This window comes from Raphanus sativus, chromosome 2 (genome assembly GCF_000801105.2).
Source record: "Raphanus sativus cultivar WK10039 chromosome 2, ASM80110v3, whole genome shotgun sequence".
Classification (NCBI taxonomy): Eukaryota; Viridiplantae; Streptophyta; class Magnoliopsida; order Brassicales; family Brassicaceae; genus Raphanus; species Raphanus sativus.
In genome coordinates this window covers 34,034,635-34,055,436 of record NC_079512.1, presented here as the reverse complement: position 1 = coordinate 34,055,436, position 20,802 = coordinate 34,034,635, and the positions used below count along the sequence as shown (strand labels likewise).

At 31.3% G+C, this 20,802-nt stretch overlaps 3 protein-coding genes across 3 annotated transcripts in view; 1 reads left to right on the top strand and 2 right to left on the bottom strand.

Moving 5' to 3' along the window:
* LOC108829009 (calcium-transporting ATPase 8, plasma membrane-type) overlaps nucleotides 1-2,667 on the bottom strand; it is a 38,950-nt gene extending 36,283 nt beyond the window's left edge. Inside the window, exons 1-11 of the mRNA XM_057003234.1 lie at nucleotides 2,411-2,667; nucleotides 2,219-2,317; nucleotides 2,069-2,108; nucleotides 1,824-1,915; nucleotides 1,611-1,742; nucleotides 1,443-1,532; nucleotides 1,266-1,335; nucleotides 1,022-1,092; nucleotides 855-935; nucleotides 685-765; nucleotides 532-606 (exon numbers count right to left, since the gene is read on the bottom strand). Of these exons, the coding sequence (XP_056859214.1) occupies nucleotides 532-606; nucleotides 685-765; nucleotides 855-935; nucleotides 1,022-1,092; nucleotides 1,266-1,335; nucleotides 1,443-1,532; nucleotides 1,611-1,742; nucleotides 1,824-1,915; nucleotides 2,069-2,108; nucleotides 2,219-2,317; nucleotides 2,411-2,482 (903 nt within the window). The 5' untranslated portion in view covers nucleotides 2,483-2,667. The remainder of the gene's footprint in view (nucleotides 1-531; nucleotides 607-684; nucleotides 766-854; nucleotides 936-1,021; nucleotides 1,093-1,265; nucleotides 1,336-1,442; nucleotides 1,533-1,610; nucleotides 1,743-1,823; nucleotides 1,916-2,068; nucleotides 2,109-2,218; nucleotides 2,318-2,410) is intronic.
* A 5,583-nt stretch (nucleotides 2,668-8,250) lies between these two features.
* LOC108839499 (RNA-binding KH domain-containing protein PEPPER) lies at nucleotides 8,251-12,264 on the bottom strand. The gene is given in 10 exon segments (XM_057004342.1): nucleotides 8,251-8,581; nucleotides 8,696-8,768; nucleotides 8,770-8,842; nucleotides 10,279-10,395; nucleotides 10,845-10,989; nucleotides 11,756-11,803; nucleotides 11,806-11,874; nucleotides 11,877-12,025; nucleotides 12,028-12,162; nucleotides 12,240-12,264. Coding segments are annotated over 10 exon segments (1,023 nt in total). The 3' UTR covers nucleotides 8,251-8,392.
* A 5,235-nt stretch (nucleotides 12,265-17,499) lies between these two features.
* LOC108842188 (protein CHLOROPLAST IMPORT APPARATUS 2) lies at nucleotides 17,500-20,003 on the top strand. Its single transcript, XM_018615026.2, is given in 4 exon segments — nucleotides 17,500-18,189; nucleotides 18,191-19,114; nucleotides 19,472-19,630; nucleotides 19,777-20,003. Coding segments are annotated over 4 exon segments (1,167 nt in total). The 5' UTR covers nucleotides 17,500-18,159; the 3' UTR covers nucleotides 19,831-20,003.
* Nucleotides 20,004-20,802: the final 799 nt, after the last annotated feature.

The window sequence follows — 20,802 nt, the reverse complement described above, 5'->3', positions numbered from 1 at the left end:
CTCCTTTGATGATGAAAATCGACGATGGCGGAAGATGAGAGAGTTGGTAGAAAGGAAGCGAAGGGTCGCGAGTTTGAGAAAACAAAAGAAATCTTAAAATAAGGAAGAAGGAAGAATGGAATAAAATTTACGATTGGAGAAGAGGAAACAAAGAATCACAACGCATACTGTTACGGAAATTGTATCGTCTCGTCGCGATCGAAGTGAGCGAAGACGACGAATGACCAAGTCTACAATGATTAGGGTTTCGCTGGACCGGAGAGTAACACGGGCCTCAAATACAATCTCGAGCCAGAGCCCAATACACCAATACGCGGAGTTTCATTTACACGGACGCGTGTCACGCTCTTAAAGTGGGTATTTCCAACGTGGAATCTGACGTGGACATAGCGGGAGAGATAGAAAGTTTCTTTTATATATAAAGATATCATTTAGAACTACTTTCTGGAAGACCATATGTTTTAAGGTGATACAAGGGGCAAACTACTGAATAGATAACACATTAAAAGAGAATGCGAAGCTAAATCGTACCAGCATTGTACCGATCCCATCTTCCACTTTAGATCCGGATAGTAGAATTGGATCTGTATCTGTATCTTTGTGAACCTATTTATGCGAAAGAGATATTAAAATAGTAAATGACATAATAATGCTTTACTGCTTGGTAAAAAAGCACAAGCTTACCGTTCTGTTAGTTCCCATGGTTTCATATTCGCCTATCTGAAGTGAATACCCAGAAACTAAGACACCATCTGCAGGCACCTGCAGCATATTATATCGTACTTCAGTTTAATGATGAAACTCCAGTTTATTGAAACCACCAAACAATGATAAAAGGATTGGATCTTTTCCTGGTCACCACTTTTAAGAGGTATAATATCGCCAACAACTATATCATAGATCGGAACTTCGACCCGTCTTCCATTTCGAGTAACCTGTTTCCATTGATATTCAGCAAAGTCTAGTGACGGGTAACATATCATGTGGTCATGGAAATCTTAATGGTATGAGCAGCAAAAACCTCGATAAGCATTTTTCTCTTCTCATCATTCAACTTTTCAAACTGAAGAGACTGGTTGTAATTACTGATCGCTGCAGAAAGGGCCAAAAGTCAAAAAGTAAACAACAGACCAATTCTATTCGCTATAGTCTACACAATCACATAAAACCGAGCTAGATGTGACTGATTTATTCTTTAATGTAATTTCTACAGGTAAAAGGAAAAGTTGCCAAGGTGTAATGAAGCATCGAAGATAGCAGGATACCTGTCACAAAGATGACAAGGATAACTGCAACAATGATGCCAGCTTCCTCATACCATCCATGATTGATAGTCTACAAGGGATGTGAATAGAAATGCAATAAGCTTTAGGTTTCAAAGAAGCTAAAAGTATAGAGTAAGCCAAATAGAGTCGATATAAGCATAGCCAGCAACCACCCACCTTAGTTTTTATTTTCAGCAGCAGAGAAGCCATTGCAGCAAAAACCAACACGATCAAAGTAAAACCTCGGCTTGCTTCCCCGAGAAACATCTACAATCAGAACAAAAGCTTTTATTACTTCTTTTTTTTTTGTCACAGAAAACAAATATTGCCAAGTCACCACCATACCCAAAAGTTGCCTTGTTTCTTCAAAGGATAAGTGTTAGATCCAAATTTCTTGGTACGTCTCAGTATGTCTTCAGGACTACCACAGATACCCTTGTCAAGATCGGTGTGCAACAGAGGTGATAACCCGATAACCTGTGTATCATGAAACAGAGCCAATAAGTAAACAATTAAGTAGAACATGTAATTGGTAGAAACAGTGTATGGTTAAGGTACCCCATCAAATCGCTTTAGAACACTTAGACCACCATCTCGGGATATAGAAACAAGTTCATCCAATTTGATACCAAATTCATCCGGATACGAAGCTGGGAGTTCAATTTAAACAGTTAAAATAGTGTAAACGCGTCAGAACCCCAAAGAGGTATTGTCAAAAACTCTATAAAAGGTAATAGTTCTACCACTGCTTTAGCTTTAATGATGTTTCAATCAAACCAAATATGGGATGAATAAGAATATACCTTGTATTGGTTCCTCTGACTGAGATAGTGCAGCATCAGCCTACAAAAAAAAAAAAGGCAACACCAACATATAGATATATATATAAACCAACAACACAAAACTTCTACTTGGGAGCTTGAATGAAATCATAAACAAATTCATTTTCAGACCGTTGCAGTAGCTTGATCATGAGATCCGAGCTCAATTTCCTTTTCGAAACTCATATCAGACTTAAAACGTAATGAAGCATCAACCGCAAGCACAATACCCTGCAACAACAACAAAAAAAAAGCAGCATGAGGTGCGTGTGTGAACTGTAGAACGAAAGCCGAAACTAAATTCGTAAAGCGAAAGGCATTTACTCTCCAGTGGTTCCGGGACTTAGTAACATCGCCGCCGCCGCCGGCTTCCAAATCATGCTCAGGTGATTTCATCGGATCGGAGAATGTTGATTACAGAGAGTGTGTGTAACGGAGGTTGTTGAGTCCTCCTATATATAGGGCCGGGAGGGATATACGCGGTGTTAGGATGCATCTTCAAATCGTCGTCGCAAGGTTTCACTTTTTTTGAAAAAGTTATGAACATGTCGGTCCCACTCTCCCGTATCTGTGAGAAGATTTAAAACCAGTGCTAGATTCTAGGATGATTCAAAGGTCCGGTATATTTCTTGTCTTAATTTTTTTTTGAAAAATTTAAACTTTTATATTTGTGTCTTTTGTAATCATATTTATGTTTAATATTAATTTAATATATACTTTTATAATTGCATTAAAGATGTCAAATTGCGTTACTATACTCTTGTGCAATATGCATTTCAGCATTTTAAATTTTATTCTTAAGTTTTACAACATATTATATCTTTTAGTAGTTATTTAGCATAATTAGTCAAAAATATTTTTACCTAAAAAACTCAATTCGAAATCGACCCAAAAATCAAAATCTCATACTCTATTAAACATGGTATATATATTCGAATAGTTTTTAAAATATTATATCCGAAAACCAAATATCAAATCTAACTCGCACTGAAAATCGAACATAATATTTATAAAATGTCTGAAAAATTTATAAATTCCTATCGGTTCAAGTTCTAGATTATAATTCTTAAAACCTATCTAGTGAATATAAAGAAAATAAGTTGATAAAATATGTAATTATATGTTTACTTGTTTTTGCTCAAAAAACAATGTTGTTTTGTTGCGACCATTAGTTTCCGAAAAACTATATTAGGACATGAGCATTGAACCCTCATGAAAGAGGTTCACACGTGTCTCAAGTAAAATAACTATTATAACATACTACATCAATGGACTTGTTTTGCTCCACCTCTTCCACATGAACCCGTTTCATAACTGTGTAGCGGATCCCAACCAATTTAAAAAAAAAATCAAATGAAAAAAGAATAATAATAAAAAACTAAAATTGTGAACCCCAACTAGGGATTCATTGATGGACATGATCTTATTATGTACAGTTTTTTTATTGTGGTCTGATAATTAAGTTTCATGTGAAAAGAAGTTTAAAGAAATGAGCCCTACCCATTCATATAAGTCATAAAAAACAAAAATAGTTTAGGTACGGTTAGATTGTTTGGTTTATAGTTAGAAAATATATAGTTTAATTTTTTTAGTAAGTGGACTAAATCTATGTTAATAGATCATGCTTTTAAATTAATAGAATAGATATTTTTAAAGAATTTTTGTTTTAACATATGATTTTTCACAGATTAAATAGTTATACATCAATAGGGCTTAAATAATAAATACACATTTGCAGTTACAACACCAAACATTAAGCAAAGCGATAATTTCCCCACAACCTAATACTTTGCGAGTAATTGCAGTCCAGGCCACAATCTTCCACATTTGGAAACAGAGAAACAATGTCATTCGTAATTAATCAGGTCTCTTTACCCCCTGCTGCAGTGTTCAGGTCCATTGACAGGGAAGTTAGAAACACATTAACTGCTAAGAAACATCTAAACTCTTCAATGGTTAAGTGGCTGCGATAGTTAGGTGAAAATCTTTGAGTTGTAATCTTTTGTTGTTTCTCTCTGTTTTTTCTTCTTTTTTTTTTTGCCGGAGGCCCAGAGTTTAAGCTTTGCTTGTAAAACATTTTATCATTTTTCTAATTTACAGTTCAGTTAAAAAAACCTATGAAAAATTACGTACCAGAGCTTTTGATAAGAAAATGATTCTTTACATTCCAAAGTTTTTTTTCTTTTACAGTACATTCAAAAGTTTAACTGGTTTAAATCGGTTTCTTTCAAAATAAAATACCTACATAATTATTTAGTGTTATGAGATTTAGATATTTGTATTTTGTTTAAAACACTATCAAAATAAAATATATTTTTTAAAAAAATAAAGTTAATCTAAAGTAGCATTACACTTAATTTTTTTTAATGTTTTAATAATATATTTTTTTATTTTGGTATAAATACGCTCGGTCGGTCTCTTTGATAAGCGCGTGCTCCATCTGGTTTCTTTACTTAGTCTTGGTTTGTCAAGTTGTATAAAGAAATAATAAAAAGGATTGATCACTACGAGATTTATTGGTGCAATGCAACTAGCGTTGGATTCAAGTCAGTAAAAGGAAAAAGGAAAAAAACGGTTCTGGTCGTATGGTAGCGTTGGATTCAAGTCGGTAAAAGAAAAAGGAAAAGACGGTTCTGGTCGTATGGTAGCGTTGGATTCAAGTTGCTTTTTATGAGAGTAGGACTAGCTCAGGAATAGAGAAAGTTTAATGAAATGAAACAAAACCTGTGGAAGTCAGCCTTGCTAGAAAGGTTCATATGATGAGATTGGTAGTTACTCTTCTACGCTAGACCGCTAGTAGTAGAAGAATATTGCTATTATAATCCCGGCGACAAAAGCTTTGGACATTTTAACGTTGTTGATTGAACACAATTAGATCATGGATAAGAATATTTACAGATTAATACTAATTATGGTATACTTCTCAACGTGCAAAGTATATTTCCTCCTTACCTTTCGGTGAAGTTTATTAAAACACTTTAAAATATGAGAAGTAACTCCCTGAATAAATTAATAGTAGTATATATTGGTTCCATGGAAAATAACCTTCTTTTGTTGTTATTTCATCCTTTAACCTGCATTCCCATGTCATCAACCACTGCTTTACTCATCATTATCTACTTTAGTTCTCACGCTTGCACATGTCCAGTCTTTCTGCTAAGAAAGAATCTTGGAGCAAAAAAAAAAAAGAATAGTCATATAGATGAGTTTGCTTAGAATACTAATTAAAAGTTGAAAGTAACTAAAACGAGAAACATTTATAATAAATAAAAAATATTGTTTACTTTGATCAAGTTAGACATCCATAATCATTTGAATGAAATATTGTCAGAAAATTTACTCAGGCTTTAGAGATGATGAGGTCAGGAAGATAAAGTAGATTGGGTAATTTTAGGGGGACTATATTATACTTTCTTAATCTATATTATACTTTCTTAATCCTGTTTGATAAACGATAATAAATCATATCGTTCATATACATTTTGTTTTAAAAAGATTCATGTTTTAGAAAAAAATTGTTTCAAAAAATTTGTTTTTTTACAATTTTATATATTATTTAGTGATAAACCGTAAAATAAAAAACGTAATTATATTTCTTAAAAGGTTATTGGTTACATCACGAAGAATAATTTATTACGAAAATAATGCATTTATAGATAAAATTTAATATACATTTTTATTAAGTATGCAGTTTTACATTTTTAACGGTATATATAAGTACATAGAAAGAATGCAACATTTTCTTTGTGTAAAAAAAACCCACAACATCTCCTTATTCTCTATATAGGAGTGGGCGTTCGGATTCGGATCGAATATTTCGGATTTTCAGGTATTTTGGTATAGATATATATAATTTATTCGAGATTTCTATACTTTGGATCGTGTTCAGATACTTTTAGTTCATGTTCGATTATTTCAGGTTGGGTTCAGATATTTAGATTTACAAGAAAAAATTATTTTCTTCATTTTAAAGTTTTTGTATTTAAAAATGTAGTTTTCGATTAACTGATTTTTTATTTTTAATATATTAAATTATTAATAGATTTGGAAGTAACATTTTAAAAATAAATAAACATTGATTTAGCTATTATTTTTAAAATTTGGATTTAACTTTTATTAATACATGAAAAAATTGATATTTATTTTAAATGGATATCAAATCATTTTCTCTGTAATTATATGTATATTATATGATCTTAAAGTATATTTTAACATCAACATCTATATATCAATACTATTAAAACATGAGAACTTTTTATCGACTATGTTTTGGACTATCAAAAAAAATCATAACAGCCCAACTAAAATAATTTCATTAGTTATTATTATCATATAATGTTTTTCTAATCTAACAAATATCTATTAATATTTCAAGATTTGTAAAATAGAATTAATTTAACTTCCTATTTTTTCTCTTACAACTAACTTACTAATATTTTCAAAATAAGATATCTAAAAAGATATTGTCAAGTATCCTTTTCTAAGTTTTTATTATAAAAATATATTTTAATTTCTTTTTATTTAAGATGTAAACATAAATTATTTTTAATATTTATTTTTCAATAATAAAATTCGTAATTAATATTAAATAAATTATTAACAAATATTAATTCTTTCATTATAGAATAAAAACTAATATTCCCATAATGTTTATATTCATAATTAAATTAATACATCAACTAATAAATATAAAGTAACTTAATTAATTTATTAAATATTTTATAAATCATAAAATTAAAGAATAACATACATTTATGAATTTTACCACATACTTCAACGTATTAAAATAAAATATTAAAGTAAGATATATAAAATAAGAAATAATTTCATATTTAAATTTGAGTATTAAAAATAATTCGATATAGTATGATACGGGTTGAATGAAGTATATTTTATTTATATAATAATAAAATAAATTTTGACCAATATAAAAACTACAAATATTTTTTACTATAATTTACAGTTTTAAATATAAGTAAAATTAATAATGACGGGTTTTATAAATGAATTATCTTATTTTAAAAAAGTTATATTTATTAATTTTAATTTATGTATCCATAAAAACAATTTTTAATAAAATACATGTATGAAATTTCTAATTTTCAGTAAATAAATTTTTGGAAAAAAAACTAAGCCCATAGATCCGGGTCGGGTAAACACAAGTATGATTATATTAAGTTATTTTCATAAATAACTGAACGGTTTATATATCTCTTGAACCAAAAAAGAAAAAAACTATAATCAAACTGAAACCGAAATCCAAAAAGAAAAACAACCTAAAACCAAAACCAAAAAACTAAACATTATATTTAAACATATTGATGAATAAAAAGACGGATTAATAAATTTGTTGACTAAACCAATCTCAAACATTTAACAAACGAAAAAGATCAATACATAGGATGATGACAAAAAAAAAAATCTTATCCGCCCTTTGAAAGGGCGGATCAAACTCTAGTATTATATTAAAAGAAAAGTCATGACTCTTTTAATATGTGATATTTTAAAATGGACCATCTACTAGAAATTCATTACATTTAATTGTATCATTAATGTTATTATTATCTTAAACTCTATTATAAACAACCATTAGTAGATGTATTGTGTTTATTCATATACACCAAAACCGTGTATTATGTTTTGGTCTATACAAAATAATCTAAGATCATTATTTAAATTTCTATGACTATTACACAAAAAAAAATCTATGACCATATACAAACACACTTCATATTTTGCACAAACCCAGTTGTTCTCTTATAAACGTGATTTGTGTCATAATTCATGTCTAGAAACATACTAAGAACATCTATCAATATTATTTCTTTAATATTCAATAGTTTATTTTAATATTTATAAATAACTAATACTAAGTATTTAAATATTAATGTATATGTATATGAATATGAAATCATTGCATTAAAATATAAATATGTTACTAAAATTTATAATTATTTATTCTTATCACCTATATACTGAAAGAGGTTATTAACATGTAAGTATTCAATAACATATGAGTTAAAATACAAAATAATTGATATATTTGTTGAATTAAATATATTTTTGTTTATATAATATTCAAACGCAAATCTAAATAAATAAATATATAATAAAAGGTTACAAATATAAATGATGGTAAAATTTTGGTTTTTAGATGATAAACATGTAAACCATAACATTATTAAATTGAAAATGATATATATTCATTTGAAAATATAGTTAATGTTTATAACTATATCACTAAGATATAAAAACAAAATTTCAACATATATAAAAACAAAATGAATATCCGCACAATTACACGGATCAAAATCTCGTAAATATATTAAATAACTCCCGAGGCTGAACACGTGACTCCATCCAATTCTTGCGCTCCAGAACGCGAGCTTCTCTCCCAGCCAAGAGCAAGGAATCAGAATCGGTTACATTTGACGGTTCAGCATAGTCAGATAATGCTTCCTCTTCTTGACGAATTTGAGAGACTCTAGCTAGATACTAAAGATAAAACGAAACAAAAGAAAAAGAATAAGATCATTCATAGCAAAAAAAATGAGAGACGTGACAACTGACAAGCAAGGAACTAGGATTGTTTCAGACGATAAAGCTTACTTCTTTCTCAAAGAGAGGGATCACAGAATGGTCAGCTATAAATTTCCATAGGTGCCCAACAACCGCTTCAACGTTTTACAATCTTTAAAGCTTCCCCTTTCAAAACAACTATCATCTCATCTTTTGCAGCATAACACGGCGTTTCCTCTAGCAGCAATACAAAAAAATGCATATATCATTATCTAATATAATCTCACATGAAGTATAAAGAAACTGTGCGATTGTTTACTCCGATTTGGACCTAGATCTAGATGATTGATCGAACTTGTAAAGCAGTAAAGAACACACAAGAGTTATTTGGTTATCCGGTGTTCACCGCACTCTCCCAAAATGGAAGAGCCGCTATATCTCACTGGGGCTAGTACTCCAGCAACTTCACTATCTCAGCTCGGATCAACACTCGATCTTCTTCTCTTTCTCTCTGTGGTGTCACTCTATCTTGCTCTCTCGATATCACCGAAAGATAGGTGAGCTGTAACAGCTTATACTACGCCGTTTTACAACAACCACAGCACGTGCTATCACACACTAACAGTCAATCAAACCACAACCCGGTTTAATCAACTTTATTTTAACCACTAATATAAACCGGTTTACAAGAGCTTACAATACCAGGACTAGGTATGGACATTCGGGGTCTCAATCGGGTTTCGGTTTTATCCGATCGGATTTCGGTTTTTCGGATTTATCAAAATCAGCTCCATTCGGATTATTTGAAAGTTCGGTTGGGGACCGGTTCGGGTTATGTCGGGTTCGGGTCGGAGTTAGTAAATCTTCAAAGAACCGGTACAACCCAATGTACTTTCGGATTCGGGTCCCAATCAGTTCTTCAATTTTAAAATATCTGATTTGTACCTACTTTGTAACCAAAACAAACCAATTTATAAGTAAAATTGGTTTGTTTTGGTTTAAAATATCTGATAAGTAAAATTGGTTTGTTTTGGTTTCAAATACCTAATTTATACTTTTTGTAACTAAAGCATAAGTAAAATCGATTTAAAAATAAGAAAAACACATCAACCATTGATCATTCAAAAAGAAAAGAAAATATATTTATTGATAAAAAACAAATAAATGAAATCATAAAACGAAAACCACGACCTTATGAAATGAGAAACATTGTTTAATGAAAACAAAATCTAAATCTAAATATTTCAAAATTCAACAGCTAACTCTAACTATTAACCTTCATGTAATAGAACCACCAACTTTTATGTAATAGATAAGTATTTTATATGTTCAATATATCTTAATACATTTTAAATACATATTAAGAATTGAGATCATGTTTGGTATAAAATCTTTATGGGGTTTTGGATGTTTCGGGTTCTATCGGATATCCATTTAGATTCGGGTTCGGTTCGGATAATATCCATAACTCGAAATACCAAAAAACAAGATCCATTCGGTATTTATGTCGGATTCGGATCGGTTCGGATTCATTTTTATCGGCTCGGATTCAGTTCGGATTTTCAAGTTCGGTTTATTTGCCCAGCCCTAACCAGGACACATTCTTCAGCAACTAACTTCAAATACCAACAAAAGAGACCCGTATAATTGAAAATGCGTATGATGATAATTACCTTGTGATAAAATGCGAACTGATGCACCAGAGTTCTCTACTATTGATTTGATTACAGATCCTTGCTTTCCAACCAAAGTGATCGCCTGCGTCCATGGGACCATGAGCTTGACTGCCCCTATTTTTTTAGAGTCAATCTTTTATGGGATTCGTTATTTTTTTATGTCCTTTTCTCATAATTCTATTTTTGATCAAAACCCAAATTATCAAATTAAATCCTTCCCTCTCATCAAAACTAAACTCTAACCCTCTATAGATTAGTGAACCCATAGGCAAATATTTAAATTCTATACCTTTCAAATTTGGAAAAAAGTTTTTAAAATCGTTTTAGTCATATTTTGATGATTTTCGCAAAAATATAGAAAAATATTTTTTGATTTTTTTTGATTTTTGAAATACTTTTATCAAATTCTATAAATCAAATAAAAAAATACTCACATTTCCAGTTAATTTTATGATTTTTCGTTTGCCATATAAAATTAAAAGAAAAACCGAGCCCATTAAAAATTAAGGAATGAGATATAAAGGTACTGGAGCAATTGGTTCGCGTCCATGTGAGTAACAAACGTACTAAAGAGAACGCACTTCCAGCGTTTTGAACATCGTCATCATCGTTATCAGGCAACCTTGAAACTCGCCTGAACACCCTGACGACTGCGTCCACTGCCAGGGACATGTTGGCTTCTGGTTTTTCCTTTCCAGATATTATCACCTAAACATAATATAAAAGAGATGTATTTGACAATGCGTAGTACGATGTTTCGAAACCAAAAGTTTTGTAACTTTCCCTAGACAATGATCCAAACCCTAGAATCTTACGACATATATGTTTAAGAAACCTTAATTCTCTCCAATTACGGAAACGAAGTTACAACCATAAGAGAAAACATAGAAACGGAAAAGTTACAAAACTTAACAAGCTTGAGTATTAAACTTAACAAACCGTATTAAAATGAGCAAATAATTAGTTGGGTATTAAACTGGGTAGTGACAAAGTTTGGGTATTAAAAAGCTTAACAAAATTTAGTTCGAGTATTTTTATGGAATTTTCCCAAACAGAAATAACAATCCAATTACTTTCCACACATACCGGCCTTGAAATTTATGAAATACTCCCTATGTATCAATGTATCAAGTGGTGTCTAGATGAAATTTTTTTTGTTTCAAAAATAACCGATGTTCTCATTATCTTACATAGAATTTAATATCATTTGAACTTTGTGACTAATTACAATATACTAATTTCTTTTTTATTGGTTAAATTAATTTCAATTAATGATATTTTATATAACTGCGATAAATTGTATAGAAGTTTATATTTTTTTAATATATGTACAAAAACCTTAAAAATCATTTAAAGTGATATATAGGGAGTATGAAATAATTATTAAATGATCAATATATATATTTAATTAATTGTATTTTTTATTAATAATTATCAAATAATTACTATGTTAACGAGGATACTCACGAGTCACGAGGCAATCAGGAGTCTCAGCGGGACAATGGAAGACTTGGATAGTTGGATGCGAGCACGAGTCTCCTGCCACAACTTACTCATGAATTATCCTTGACGTTCGGTAATAGCTCCGAGCCTCCGACCCTATGCACCGGAATGATCACACGAAACACGCAATCACCAGGCCAACCTGGCCATCTTTCCGCAGCGCCAGAGTTTTCGTTACGCAATGCGGTGGGGCTGACTTCCGAAGGTGTGAGATTCTCATTCTCTGGTAAGTTTAAAGTTCGTTCTTAACGGAGTCTGCGACGGCGTATGTTATAAACGGCAATAAAAGGGAAGGATTAGCGAGCGAGGGAGAGATAAAACGATTTATGAATGTGTATTGGATTGAAAAGTTTAATGTAATAGATTTAACTAAAGTCTCTGAAACACATTAATTGGTTACTAGTAAGAAATTGTGTTGAGTGTTGACTTCTCTAAAATACATGAATCAGTTATACTAAGAATTTTAGTGGAATTTATCATTTCGAAAACAAGTATGAACTAAAACATACGTTGTCGTTTGAGCGTGTTGGTGTGTAGGTGGGTGGGCCAGTAATGATAGTCAGTTCAGCTTCTTTTTAGCCCATGAGCTATATAGTACCAAATAATATTCAATATCTACTTACATATATAGAATAAATTTTTATAAGTTAATATTATCAGAGTTACTCTATTTTAATAACTTATAGTAATTATTTAAATATATAAAAAAATTAGACTCATGTTTTTAAAATTAAAAAACTCTTATCTTCATAATATTATATATTTACTAAATTTTATAGATTTGACCTCCACTTTTTATTAGATTATTTGGAATTTTCTTTTGTAGTCATATTTTGAGATGTATATGTGCTATAAATATAAACAACACAAAGTATTTTGTAAAAACAGTAAAGTTATAAAATGGTTTATATTTGTATTCATAGAGACGTTAAACAATAATTATTAATTTAAGATATGAATGTGACCATATATTTGCATAAAATTTATAAAAAATATTTTATCGAGTTATATATAATATAAATGATTTAGTTTGAAATAAATTTATGAATTTATTAAGTATTTATTTATTGAGTATTAACTTATAGATTTTATACTATATTTTGAAAATAAATTATACCCATATGTTTCAAAAAATATATATTTTCTAGAATTTTCACATGTTTGTAAAATAGATTAAAATTTAGTTAGAAATGCATAGTTTTCTGTAATTTTATATTTTCTATATTTCCAAATCAATAAAACTTTATAAAATATAATTAATATTTTTGAACTTCACAGTTTTTCATTATTAATTGACAAAATTACATTAAAATATATATAATCTTATCTTTTGAAAAGAAATTCTAGAATATATATTATTTTGAAACAGATGGAGTATATCGATTACGTTATGTAACCCAAAAAATCAGAGTAGCATATTGTCCGAACTTTTTTTGGTAAAAATATTATCTGAACTTTTTTTGAACTATAAATATTATCTGAACTTGATTATATGTTTGAGTGCAGACTATCATAATTAGTGTTTCCAAGATTCGAAACTCAAACCTTATTCATGTAAAATCATTAATAAACCTTTTGAAATTATTGGAATAGGGGAGTTTCCAATAATTTTTTTCGTGGACTTGTCTATCATTAACATTAATTACCATTTTTATTCACTTAACGTAGGTTATGTTTGCTTTCCATGTAATAATATGTCCTCAAAGTAGGCTAAACTCTTTTGAAAGTTTTTAATACTCCTTCCGTTTCGAATTAGTTGTCATTTATAGTAAAATTTTTGTTTCAAAATAAGAGTCATTTTATGATTTCAATTCAAAATTTATTGAGTTTTTATTCTAAGCTATTTTTCTAATGGTTGAAATCTGGTTAGGTGTATTGATAATGATATTTTTATCTAGTAAAAAACTTAAATGTTTTATTAATAGTGTAGAAATCTAGAATGATAGTTAAAATGAAATGGAAGAAGTATAAAATAACATAACTAAACTATATCATAATTTTTTTCGTTAAACTATATAATGTATTACGATAAGGTAAATATAGCCTAACTAAATGATTCAGATGACAGTGCACTATAAATTTCTCCGTAACTTAGCATATCTTATGTTTTGTATGCTTTGGAAGATTTTAGTTGATATATCTTGTCGTCATATGCAAATATGCAATGGGAAAGAAAGGGACGTGACCTACAAAATATCAGCTGTCCCTAGCAGATACTCCATCCCTGTGCGGGTATTTTAACTTTTCTACTTTTATTTCAAAGCATCAAAAAATTTAAACCTAAATTTTTTCTTTTGAACAAATAAACCTTAATTTAGGCATAACTTTTTCTTTGGATCAGAAATAATAATGAATTATAAATAGAACTATGGATCATGTAGCGCTAAAACACGAATCATCTACTAATATATGTGGATTTGTGTTTTTAGTGAATTCTTTTTGAAACTAGCTAGTCTTCTTTTTGAAAATATACAGTCTTCTAGTTTTTTCTTTTTATTTCAAATGTTTTCACATATTTTGAACTACTACTCTGCTATATATAGTCATCACCGCTTTCTAAAATCCAAATTCACAAGGTTCTATAACCACCTCGGATTCGAAATTTACCAAACTCAAATTAATTAGTTATGTTCGGTTCGGATACTTCGATTATCATAAAAAGAAATCCGAATTCACAATTATTTTGATCCTTTTAACGTCAGTCACAATTTTTGTAACAAAATTAATTTATATTTTAATTATATAATCTCATTAGGAGTGTTTCAGGAAAAAAAAGTGTTCCAAAGAAAAATAATATAGTCTCATAATTAGTTTACAACCTGCTGTTTTTGTTTTTGGTCTTTGTTGTCTTATTTCTTTTATTTTTCATTGTGGTTTACCAAAAAGGGCTCGAAAGGTTTATCACAAGAAGTGGAAAGCAATGTTAAAAAGCAGCAGTGCTGTCACATGAGCCCCCATGCTCAATCAAAATTTGGAATTTAGGGCAAAACACACACATACATATACATATATACGTGTGTATATTTGCGGTAAGTAATGGTCCCCTCTATACACGTACGTATGTAGGAGAAGATAGTTCACTTGTTGCTTGTAACCATTTGGGTCAATCTTCTACAGTGCCCTAAGTGACTCTCAAGGGTCACATGCTTAACATCATACTAAGTCATATATCACATAGAATTTTCTAGTTACCTGCAATTTTATTAGTTAATTTTCAAAAACAAACCTTAGGCCATATGAATTGGAGAGAAACTCAAATGAGTCTCTTGTTATTAAACTTTAATATCTAAAAATTAAAATAATGAAAAAGAGAAGGGTATCTCAAACAAAAATTTGAGTCTCTCAACTCTTCTTTTTAAAGTTTTTGTATATTTTTATTATGATAAATTTGGTGAGAGACCCACAATATAGTTAATCTTACATATTTTTACACATTTTAAAATCTTTAACTAATAAGTAATTATTTCATTATAACGTCAACAATTATTATATTCGGATATCTATGAAATATCAGATTTATTGCTGGGTTCAACTCCATGAGGAATCTTTAAGTTTACCGGTCCAATAAAAGTTTAGTCATTTTAGATTATGTCTTTGAAATTAAAAAGGAAAAAACAAATAAAACATAGTTGTAATTACCAAAAACAATTAGTTTTTAACATTATTGACAACGTCAACTAAAATTTTAAATCGTAAACACTAAATTCTAAACTCAAAATATTGAATTCTAAATTTTTGGATAAATCTTAAATATTTGGATAAATCATGAATCCATGGATAAATGTTAAATAGTAGTAATAGGATTTACTCTAGGATTTACCTAAAGATTTAGTTTAAATTTTAGTGTTTAAGATTTATAGTTTTAGTGGATTTTTTTCTAGTAATTACTATTATTTTTTATTTGTTTTTTTTTAATTTCAAAAATGTAATATGGCATCGTAAATTTGTATTCGGTAATGAGAATAAAATCCCAACAATAATGTTTTATCCATCGGTAAACACATTTAGATGACGTACGTGACCGATAATTCATGAAACATCAATACTTTCACGAAAGAGTTGAATCGGTTGTTAGATAAAGATCGGTTGAAAAGTCAGATACACAGTCGAATCGTCTATTCCATCGACCCAATGATGCTTCTACACAAAAAAAAATCGATAACTAGGTACTGGTTATCCAGTCCAAAAGCCATATCTTTTTCCAATTGTACGTAAATATAATTGTGTTAAAAAAAGAGTACGTAATATATTTATTTTAACATTGAGAAAGACAAGAAAAAGCAAATGATTTAATGAAGCGGCAAAAAGGAGGAGAGCTTAAGGGGGAAAAGGAGAAAGAGAGGTCACATGTTTTCATATGAAAGAAGTGTAATATCGTAAGAAGATTCCAAAAAGAGAACTGGGATGGACTTTGGAGACAGTGGGAAGAATTGGCAGACAGGTTTAACCCCTTTACATTTTCTCTACTAGATAAATCCTATCTTTTATCGTTCTCCTACACATATTCATCCCAGAACCATAAGCACATATATATGTGTATGTATATAGGGGGTCTTAATTTGAAGACGTAAATCAATGAGAATTTTAGAACTTATAGGTTGTTTTAAAAAAAAAGAACTTATAGGTTAATATACGCATTATCAAGAGACAAAAAACTACAGTTAAATGTAAAAAAGGACCGGTGGGAAAATAATCGGTAGTATATGAAAAAGACAGCCTGAAGATGTAATTAAATTATTCAGTAGCCGTTCAAACTTTCACACAAGATATATGGAAGTAATTTAAGAAAATCTGATGAGCCCTATTTAACCTAAGGATGAGATCAAATTGTTCAATCGCTTCCTCTCTCCACATTTTCATTTCAAGTTAATATTAACAATATTTTCTGGAAAAGATACGAGTTACTCAAAACTATAGTCAATAGACCAATACTATAGTCTATAGGCAACTATAACTCACGTTTTAGTGCTTGAGGGTGTCAGTCTAGTCGTTGGTTTTCTAGGGATGTCTGACACTGAACTTATATCAGAACCAGTAAATCAAAATAAGAAACAACAGATGGTGCTTTGTTTTGATATAAACCAAAATAACAAGAATTAGAAAGAGTCTCCGAAAAAATAACTTACGGAAAAATAATAATTAGTGAACCTAATCAACTAGCTATCTTCATCGTAAGTAAATCTTTTGGGAGAGGGTCAAACGGTTTACTAGTTACTGTAAAAGAAAAGCACTACGTCACTACAGAAATCTAATACATGCAATGAGATCTTGACACGTACATAGATAAGGTGACATGTTGTATGTTTTTTTAACATAAAGAGCCAAAAGTGTTTTTACAGGTGGGTGGTTTTAGTTTATGATGTTGACTAAAAATATTATTTCGATTTATTCGTGCAAAACTACTCTAACTTGAATTTTATGTTCTATAGAAATTCACAAAATGTAAAAATTATTTGTAACAACCCGTCCCGTGAAACCACCTGTCCATGGATCCCAGGTTCACAACGCTGCAGCGCACCGACCCCAACCCCTCTATTATAAGATCTCACTATCTCTATAATTAGATTGTTGGTGAGACTCGAACCCAGATCCTCACTATTTAACAGCATTTCCACAGGACAAGCTGTCACCAATTGACAGTTGTTTCTTCCCCTGCTCTTACGTTTTCACTCAGTCTCTCACTTTTCACCCTTTGTTTTTAGCCGACTAAGTGATGATTTTTTTTTCACAAACCAATTAACAAGAGCCTCCGACAACTCCTAGTATTACTATTAGTATATAACTTCGACAAACCCTAACGGATCTTTTCTCTTTTCTCTTTTCTGATAACATCTCGTGACTCTCCCAATCCAAGCATAGACTCTCTCGTCTCTAATCGATGTTCATTGGTTTTCTTTCTTTATTTTTTTCGTTATTCTAGGTGGTGAATGAACATCTCTATCTTTTTTATTTCCTTTCTAGTACATAGAATCTTTCTATTTTCCTCTACAAAGTGTTGACCTTTTTGTTAAATTTAGTAAACAAAGATTTTGTCAGAGGGTTTAGGGTTTAGCATCATCATCACCCCTACAGAGAAGGTACACACCAAACACCAAACAAATCGAGTTTCACTTCCCAAAGCCTCCTGTTATAAATTTATAATAGCCCTACTAAAAAGGGAAACCTTAAAAGCTTCTCTCTCTTACGCACGAACCGCAGAGTTCGTACGATTCTCAGTATCCAACAGTTCTCGAGATTATTTCTTGTTGTGTTTTTTTTTTTTTTTGAAAAATTCTTGTGGTGTTTACTCCACACTGAAGATTTATTTAGCTGATAAGTTAAGAGTCCTCTGTTTCTTGATTTTCCTGTAAAGCTCTCTTGCTCGTCGGCGGAGAAATGTCTTCTTGTCTAAGTGGCGACGCGTATACCTTTTGAGTTGGAAATGACGAAGTCTCCGCCGTCAAGAACCGCCTCATCCTCACAAAACAACAACACTCCTTCGCCGTCATCTACAATCTCCGAGTCCAACTCTCCTCCGCTCGCAATCTCCACAAGAAGGCCAAGGACTCAACGGAAACGACCGAACCAGACTTACGACGAAGCGGCTGCTCTTCTCTCGACCGCTTACCCAAACATCTTCTCCTCCAAGAGAAAATCTCCGTTGAATCTTCCTCTGTTTCTCAACGACTACGACGAAGCTTCTCATTTGCTTCTACCGTTTGAGTCAATCGAGGAGAGAGGTTTCTTGTTTAGTCCCACAACACAGACCAAACCATTTCACTTCTTGGAGCACAAGGACTTCGACTCGGAGGTGAATCGGTTTGGATTCTTCGAGGATTTCGACGCTGAGTCGATTCTGGATGAAGAGATTGAAGAAGGGATTGGTAGTTTTATGGGAAACATTGAATCCAACGACGACGGAGAATCTGGTTTTGCTGGAAGAGATTACTATACAATCGACCCGTTAGCAGAAATGACGACGCTTCCTTGGCACGGAACTAGCTCCCTTGGATTGAGGAACTCTCTCCGGGAATGCGACGATGCGAGCTTGTGGAGGTTTCCCACCGTGGAACTCGAGCACATCTCGCCGAGAATCCAGACCACTATAACCGCCGCCACCGCAGCGGCTGATGTTGACGTGAATAGTAGTAGCAAGAGCAAGACTGTGGCGGGAGAAGAGAAGAGGAAGAAGAAGAAGAAGAAGCAGAAAGTGGCGGATTCAAAGACAGGACAAAGTGTGAATCCGTTTTTGAAGCTCGACTACGATGGAGTTTTAGAAGCTTGGTCGGATAAGGAGTCGCCTTTCTCCGATGAGGTTCTTGGTTCGGACGCTGCCGGAACCGATGTCCATGTACGTTTGTTTTCATTCTCGTAATCTCTCTCTTTCGGAGCCGCTCAGATTTGCAATTTAAAACAGCGTTGTCTTCTTAACTTTTTTTTTTAAAATGTTTTAATAAACCAATCTTTAGAAACAATTCATTACAAATTTCTTGAGTATCTGAAATCCGACAAGAACTAAAAGTGGTTTCTTAACTTATTCCTAGTTATGTTCTATTGGTTCGTTAATCTTTGCAAACGATGTCAACTTTTGAAAATCTTAAACCAAAAGTCAATGTTTCTCTATAACGAAAAAAATCCATATTAACGGCATGAGTTCGATCAAGAATTATAGTGAAGGATGAACTAATGTGTGAGGGTTTTGGGACAGGCAAGGTTGGCTGAGATAGATTTGTTCGGAGATAGCGGAATGAGAGAAGCTATTGTGTTAAGGTATAAAGAGAAAAGGAGGAATCGGCTCTTCTCTAACTCCAAAAAAATTCGATATCAAGTCCGCAAACTTAATGCTGATCAACGCCCCCGTATGAAGGTATACATATATCTCTGTTATTGTCACAAAATGATGGTTGTATGTATATTAGAATGATACATATGTTAATAACTTCGAAATTTGAACTGCTGATTAGGACACAGATTCTAATAAAACTTTATATTGTTGGTTTTCTATATCGACAGGGACGATTTGTGGGAAGGACCAACGTAAGGAACTTAAGTGGGTTACGGTTATAAGAAGAAGTGTCGAAAGAACTTAAGCCCTTTTATTCCCTTCTCTTTATTGTTGGAGACTTTCAGTTTCGCCTTCTCCTTCTTTTGTTCTTACTTTTACTGACCCCTCTTGTTTTTTTGGTCCTAAAAAATGGAATGGGAAGATATTAGAATGAATAGAACTTTTTTTTGCCTTTTGTTCGAAACCACGCGATAAGATTATGGATTCATTTTTTCAACACTATTAAGGTCGAGGATATAGCGGAAACTATTGGGAGATCTCGGGGATTACGAGATCGCCCCGAATATATTTAGATGTAACTATTAGGAAATATATCATTAATGTATAAGTTAGGTTTTCTATTCTATTATGTAAAGAACTTGCTAGACAAATTATGTAATTTGTATAAATAAGTCTATTGGCTAAGTTAATAAGATGAGAGAAACTATTATACTACTTAGGTTTCCTCCAAACTTATCATGGTATCAGAGCTAAAGATCCAATATCCTATGGGTTATGGTCTGGCCATTCTTTTCTAAATTAAAAAAAAAAAAGGGTTTTCACGTTTGCTACTTTGCTTTCCGTTTGAAGTTTAATTATGGTTTTTGGTTTTCTTCTTCTTTGATTTATTCTCTTTTGGTTTTGTTATTAAAAAAAAAAATTGAAAAAAAAGAAGAAGAAAAGAGAACGTGGTCTCATACTAAAAAGAGGCCTACGTTTGATTGATGACACTACGTGAATTATGAGCATGGATCTTTGATGGTCCGTTTATATTCATATGTGTAGTTTTACAAATCTTTATGTGACTATTAATCTACTACGAATTTGGTGGTAGTCACGAAGATGATTGATAATGACTTCAACGGGTATATACTGATCCGATGGAGCGATGAATTGATGATGCTGCTGTGGACTTTGAGCATGGATCAGATGGGTTCGTTCAGTTCACTTGGTGGCATGAAACGGTGAAGATACACAACTACTACAATATTTTC